Genomic DNA, 8157 nt, shown 5'->3' on the forward strand with positions numbered 1-8157 from the left:
TAATATGTGTCAAAATTTTTTTATGAATTAAATTAGACTATCGCAAGGATAAAGTCACAGCGTTAGCGTGAGGCTATTATCAGAGATCCCTAAGGATTGCAAAATCCAAGCACCCTTGGTGTTGCTGTATCAAGTTAAATAAATTTCAATCAGAATGAAAAGAGAAAAAGTAATTAAATATTCAATATAGGGACGTCGCTCTTGTGAATGATAGATAGGTAGATCAGATATCATGAAGTCTCTTAAAACGTACTCTAATGAAAAAAAAAATTGTTTTAAAATAAATAAATAAAAACGTTTCATGAATTTTAAAAGGCGCGCAATGTTTATTTAAAAAAATATATAGGTATAGGTATACTATATAATTTTTTATATAAACATTGAATCAAGTATGATAGGAATATAAATGTATTTTTATCACGATATGGCATTCATGTAGAATACTTCACAATCAAAATTCAAACATACATAGATTGTGTTATGTACTACTATATACTTCTGTTCTAAAAACTGAATAAAACACAAAATGTTTGAAATTGTATCATTATTAAACTATGTAATAACATATAATAATAACCAACACCAACAATAAATAAAATTAATAGCATAATTAAATATATTTAACAGACTAAGTACAGCTATTGTAAACATCCAGTAGGTATGATTGGATTAAAAATTGTTTATTATTTTTCGAAATGTTGTTTAGATTAATGAATACTATTCCTGGATTTTCGATTGTTATGTCCTATTACTGGTATACTGACATCAACATTTATAAAAATTCCTTTTGTGTCATTCAGGTTCTTATCTATATATTAACACAGCCTAAAAGAGAACAGAAATTTTGGTTAAGAACTAGTATTCTCAGCTATCCAGTCTAAGAATTCGACGACGTTCGTATACACGCCGGGAACGTTGGGTCGAGCGCAGCCTCTGCCGAATGACACTACTCCTAATTGCTCACCGGTTGTTTCGTCAACAGCTGGACCGCCAGAATCGCCCTAAATGGATTTAATTACATTTAAAAGATTTCTTAAAATCTTATATAGAAGGGGCAGATTGGCCAAAACGAAAACAACTGATCCAGATGAATGAAATTGATTCCGCGCGTCGCAGTAGGATTTTAATACGTATTACATTGCTGTTTTTTTGGTATTTCATAGTATATACCTATAAAATATTATTACTTTTTTATGTTATGACGTAATATAATAGATTACAAGATTTTAAATGAAAAAAAATCAGGAAAAATATTGAAACTTTCCGGAAAGAATTTTCACTGGTTTTCAATTCAGAATAATGGTCTGAATTCACAGTTTCAGTTTTTGCCAATCTATCCCTTATACCCTGTATAAATAAATTTAAATTTAAAACAGATGTAGTTAATAAATACATAAATCCATAATAATATTATGATCGTAAAAGTAACTCTGCTAGTTTTTGATGAAATTTAGTCAGTACACCTTGAACTTCGACGAAGAACATACGTCACCATTAAAAAATACTAACTCCACGTAAACTAAGTTACAAGCAAATGCTGATAGTTCAGTGTGAAAGAGAATCTACGTAAAAAGAAAAGAAATGCATGAAATTAAGCAAAAGTTTAACTTAAGGATTAATTTAATGGATAATTATGATGATGAAAATACATAAACGTATTGTAAAAGAGAAATAAAAGTAATAAATACCTGACAAGAATCCTTGCCACCTTCTTCGTACCCAGCACAAAACATTCGTGGTGTGATACTGTTTGAGTAAGTCTCATTACAAGATTGCAGTGAGACAACCGGTACCGTTACCACCATCAAAGTATCCGAACCAGAACCTCCCTCCTAAAATAAAATGTTAAACAGTAAATATAAAGCCAAAATTTTATTTACAATATTCTTCTTCAATTACTTATATCAAATGTACTAGACGGTATCAAAGTCGTTAGCATCGTTTTACACTCTCTTATAAGATGCTAATTATTTCAATTTTAACTTGTAGATTTCAATTTACATTTATAAAATTCCATTAAAAATGATATCGTAATCTAGAATTCTCTTTTCTAATGAATAATAAATGTTAGACAATAAAACAAATTGTCTAGTTCTCGAGCTATATCAAATACCATGTAATATGAAATACCAGATAACTATTATAAATTGGTCCAGTCTCAAACTTAGTCAAACTTAAGACCTCACTTCCCTAAAACGACATGCTTACCACTGCGTTACGGAATTTGTAGAATAGATTTAGGTAGATCAAAAACAATAAAAAAAATCGAATCTGGAAAATTACTTACAGAAGTAGCACCCCATCCGGTAACAACAACATTTTGGCCTTCGTCTATAACTGTGTCAGCGGATGGTAATGCTACAGCTCTAGTATTTACACCGTCCAATGTCATTTTTCGCACCATTCTAATTATACCAATATCATTATCACTAGTTATAGGATCGTAGTCAGGATGGATCTTGTACAAGAATGTTGTATATCTGGTGCCACCACTGCTTGCCGATGTACTGCCTGCTCTAACCCGTACTCTTGAGACGCTAAGATAAGTAAATAAAATTATAAAACACCTACATACTACAATTTTTGTTTGTCTTTGATCTTACCAGTTCAAAAAATAGATTCATCTACAAAGAAATTCAATGGAACTCGACTGTTACTTTTTTCAAAATACCAGTACCAACTTCTAATTCTGAGAAGAGACGATTCATAGCTTACATAGTTGATCTCTAATACGCAACAATTTCTTACAGCTTCAATAAAAAATATACAATGAAGATAAATTTACAACATATCTGATGATCATCTGACACCTGTGTTAGTCCAAAGAATTCTTCGTATGCTGTCCCTTTACCTTTCCTGGTAACACTCTTTGTGTCTCGGCTATCTGTTATTTTACCTTATTAACTATTGTGAAGCAGTTACAAATGTGTTGTGTTTCAGTCTAAAAATAAATCATTACAAATCTTATAGAAAACAAAAGACCTGAGTCCTCAGAAATATCAACACATAAGTAGGACTATGGACTGTACCTTTATTCTCTAATGCCCCAAGTGTCCTCGATATTCTCGGTAACTACTTCTCAGTACAAGGGAAGTAAATCGTTTGAGATTACCAGTACGTTACAAACAAAAAACAACATACCCTGTTAGACAATGGGCAGCAGTTAACACGTATTTGTCACTAAGAATGCTTCCTCCACAACCATAGGATAGAACACCTCTTAGAACCTCCACGTATACTTGATATGGATACGATGTTATATTGGTTTCCGTTCCGCCCACAATCTTCCCGCCATCGTGCCATTTGTTCCTTTTGCCGTGGCTCCTTGCTAGAACATCTGTAAACACACGTATTTCACCAACTTTTAGAGGAAGAAGAGGAATTTTTTTAATGAGTGAAAATGGGAGAATTTCATGAGCCACAGAGTATACCTTTTCATATCCATGGTACTGTTACTGTGTATAGGAAACAGTTACCACTTTCCATCAGGTGGGCCATCAGCTGATTTGCCATCCTAAGTTGCTTAAAAATGGAATGATAACCACGCCTGTACTATCAATATATAAATTATATAATACAGTGTATTCCCCCTTCGAGACTAAATATTTGGTAACGAAATTAAACAAAACAATTCTAATCATATAACCATTGGATGAAAAATTCAAAAGTCTTATATATAAATTATTTATACAGAAACTTTAAATAGTGAAAAATAAAATATAAATGTATATGTTATACCGTTGGCAGCTCCATATATAAATACATAGAGAAATACTATTTTCAACATGTCTCTTTCCTTGTTCAGAAGACGACTTTGTTTACTTTTTCAGCGAAATGTTTAAATACCCGTGAGTATAATCAACTAAATAATTAGTTTGTCAATTTTCTATGATTGCTCTTGTTTGAACACATACAATAATTATAGGGGCATATTATCACCATGGCAATCATAGAGAAACCTTGCAGAATTCAGTGTCATTATAATTATAGTTCTAATTATACATCAATAAGTTATACTTATCACCCGGTAGAGAGATTTTCTGATTATGGTATGTTTAATATAGATGAGGGTATTTTAGGGGTTCATTTAGTAAAATATAATAATGACGGCCTATTATGTTCTTATAAGTAAATTGGTTATTTATCATAAGTTAAACCGGTTGTTATTACATTACAATATAATGCATACTTACGAAACTTCTAACGATATAAAAGAAAGAAGTTAATAGTTATTAAGTAAAGTTTATAAGTAAATTATAAGTTCAGTTAAAACTGAACCCATTGACATCGTGTGATATATTTACAGACATAATTATATAGTTATATTAAGAATCTTCTCCTTTTTAACTCGTTTATTAAAAGCTCGTTAGAGAGTCAAACCAGACCAGCAAACTGTTTTAAACAACCTCTTTCAATTCTATTGCAACAAATACATTACTGATCTTCATTTTATTTTAAAAAAAACACATGTAATTGTAAACTATACAGAACCTTTTACAAAGTAATACATATTTTTTATAAATATACCTCTCATGATGTAGTCGACTATCATAGAAACAACAGATAGGTAGGAGTATTTTTTTCTATTTAAAAAGAATTAAAAATTAAAAACAAATAGTAGCGAATTTTGCCATAAAATATATACGTAATTAAATAATAATATATCATTATGTCTTAATAATATAATAAAATTAGTAACTAGACAATGTCTGTATATGAGATATATTTAAGAAAAATTGATATGAGTGGTCTTAATAAGAGCAATAAAAGCCAAAATAATGTTTTAGGAAAAAAAAATACACTTTACATATTCAATCAAGGTTTAGTATAATATACTTAATGTGGTAGTGACGTACCTACCGTTAGATTAATTTTCCATTTGTCCATGGGGTTTATTATTGAATTGATAGTAATAAAGAGTTACATTTACTTCGTTAAATATAGACAAACAAGTATTGTGCATAGAATTAAATCTTTAAATTTTCGCATTACGAACCCAGGTATTACGAATTTATTTTTTACAAATTTTAATTTTATTAGCGTTGGGAATGTATTGGTCGTTAATTTATGTTCTACACTGGACAACGGCTGAATTAATGTAACATAAAATGTGTTTTTGGCTTAATGCCGATATTAAATGAATTATTTATCGAGGGCTACTCTAATAGGGGTTCCATATTGGTGTTTATCGTGACCAACTTTATTACATTTAAGTTCCAAAAATGGTTTAAGCCGATCAAATGTCAATTGAAATATTTATTTTAGTGACTATTTTTAAATTTTATTTTGAAGTTTGTCTATTAATGGTGAAATTATTGGAAAACATATACTTATTTAATCTAAAGGTAACATTTTATTTCAGTAATTACTTATATTATACTTATAAATAGTTGACACAAAAATTTTATTTCCCCTCGAGAGGTGAATTATGTCTGATAACCTATGCCCAGCAATAAGTTATTAGTCTTTAAGGTATACTAAAACTTATATAACAGAACACATTTTCTGGAATTCTTAGGGAAATGAGAAATTGCTTGTTTTTTTAAATAAATTTTCCGTTTAATAAATTATAAACGGAAATCAAAGATAGTACCTATGGCAGTTTCTTTTTACACAAACATACCTTATAGGAAATATAAAAAAAAATCTTTCTAAAATAAGAATGAGCACAAATGCTGCTAGTAGGTATGTCAATTACATCCCCAGTCACTTAAATTAGATATAAAGATTTGTGAAGAATATTTTTGAATTATTATTGTTTTCTAAAAATATATAATAGCCGTGTCCGTGACTTTGTCTCAGTGGGATTACAATTTTCTCTATATTTAGCTCTAGAATAATACTCTCTCTTCCTCTAACCTACATAATTGGTAATGGTATTAAGCTAAAATAGACTTATTTTTATATTTATAATATCATTTTTTATTTATTTGTACTTTTACACACATTAAAATGTGTGCCTGATGGCATTCTCTACCAATCAAACGTTACACTAATCAGACAGAATAAATGGCGGTGCATTGATCTAACAAATGCAATTAATAATGATAACAAAAATAAAATTCTATATATTTACTCTATTTATAGTTAAATAACGTTGCAATAAAGTTTTCAGCAAAGAGCTAACAATAAAAATCTAAATTTGTAATTCGACGGCGTCTTGTCGTTGTTTCTGACAGTTTCATCTACGAAGCTTAGCCGTTTCGTCGCTTAAAATAATGCAAGCGATAAAATTATTAACACAGATTTGTAATTATCGATTTTAATAATCTTTTTCAATAATATAGGTGTACACTACACTCTAGGATACATTTTTATGAGTAACAATAGGATAGTAACCTTTAAATGATGTTCTAGTTTAACAATAATAATAATAAAGTACGATTTAACCTAATTCATGTAGCCAGAGCCGCAAAATACAGCTAGTAAATAATATCAATATAATAATATATAATTTATTTCTATTAATTCAGAATTATAACGATTTATTTGTATATTAATTTTATTTATATAAAAGAAATAAATTATTTAAGATTCAGTATTAATAAATTCATATATTATTATTAACAAATATATTTATTATATTATTAATAAGAGCCTAAATATTTTCTTATATATGTAATTATCGAGATATTATATTTTTTATCATATAAATAAATGTTGACAATTATATATAGTGATATAAGATACATTATATATTTTACAACCTACCTGTATCATAACATACGATCTATTGGGACCCACATGGTGCTTATGCTTGCGTGATCTCTAATCATTCATCAAGATTATAAGGTGTATACCTACACTGACAGTAGTTAATACGTATATAATAAAATAGAATATACCCTATCTATACTTGCATTTTACTTTTAATAGTTTGCGTATTCATTTATTTTAAATAAGTTTTCAGATATACTATTTACAGTACTGTAATGACGTTAAAAGGCGTCATTCTCACAAAATTATTAGTAAATAGGTGATAAATAAATAATATTCTATACCATAAGAGGAAAAAAAATAAAATTTTGGAGTAATTTTTTGCTTGACAAAAGGCAAAAGAATTTACAACAATTTATTTATTTTCATACTTTATTCACAAAAGTGTATCACCATGTAGATCCCGGCATAGAATAGGCCACCCCTTCTTTACTCGTGGGTGTCATAAGGATTAAGGGGACTTACGCTGGAAGGATTGGCAGCAGAGTCCCTCTTAAAACATCACCAAAAGCAAAACTACCGTTGCCAACCCGCCTGCCAAGAGTAGCAACTACTAGCAAACCCCCTTGTGGGGAAGCTATGTTCTGCAGTGGACTATTAACGACTGATACAACAATACAAAAGTATGCTTTTATAATCTTATATTGAATAGTTTTCCTATAAAACTATCTTCTAAAATACTAATCATCTGTTCTGCTCCTTATGTGTTCCTTCATTAATACCATTAAGGATTCCCAGGTTACCTTATTTGAACAAATAACCTCTTATGCGGTTTACTGAACGATGACTTTATATGCCATCCTAAGCACGGAACAAGTCATAATGATTTTCAAATAATATAAACATTAAATCATAAAATTTAAAAGACAATCATGTAATTTCCTTACTTGCAGTCAACTAAGCTGTTACTGCTGACTTGCCTGATGAACATAATTCAAACAAGAGTACATCACGTGACGTCGAATACTGAATAGTATTCCCAGCTGAACTTCCTCTTTAATAGCATATCGTGAACCGATAGCTTCTACAAGGGGTAGAACTTCTAAGTTTAATTGTTTCTCGTTTGCCCAACTTTGTGTGGCGTTGACACTGTTCCACAAAGGGCTGTTCGAGTTGAGCTATATATAAGCAGAATGCTTTTACACAACTAGGGAACCTTAGGGAACTTCGGAACCTTAATAATACACACATAATATTAAACAGTGATTAAATCTCCAGTAACTGTTTTCCTTAATTTCAGTTATAGAATAGACGTCACTGAAACACCTATTTTTAAACATCCATGTATACGGACCATCAAATATACGGTTTTAATTGTATTTTATAAAGTAATTATTATTATTATCTGTAATTAATGTTTTATATAATTAATAATTTGTATATCTTATGATAGTAAAAGATAGCACACTACATTTCTACAACATCAAACTTATAACTATA

At 29.6% G+C, this 8157-nt stretch overlaps 1 protein-coding gene across 1 annotated transcript; it reads right to left on the reverse strand.

Moving 5' to 3' along the window:
- Positions 1-527: 527 nt before the first annotated feature.
- LOC113523569 (trypsin-3-like) lies at positions 528-3807 on the reverse strand. Its single transcript, XM_031907681.2, has 5 exons — positions 3739-3807; positions 3142-3337; positions 2288-2537; positions 1689-1832; positions 528-1001 (listed from the first exon to the last, which is right to left on the reverse strand). The coding sequence occupies exons 1-5, from the start codon at positions 3785-3787 to the stop codon at positions 849-851; spliced, it is 792 nt and encodes a 263-aa protein (XP_031763541.2). The 5' UTR covers positions 3788-3807; the 3' UTR covers positions 528-848.
- Positions 3808-8157: the final 4350 nt, after the last annotated feature.

Source organism: Galleria mellonella, unplaced genomic scaffold (assembly GCF_026898425.1).
Source record: "Galleria mellonella isolate WM207_F2 unplaced genomic scaffold, CSIRO_AGI_GalMel_v1 utg1380, whole genome shotgun sequence".
Lineage (NCBI taxonomy): Eukaryota > Metazoa > Arthropoda > Insecta > Lepidoptera > Pyralidae > Galleria > Galleria mellonella.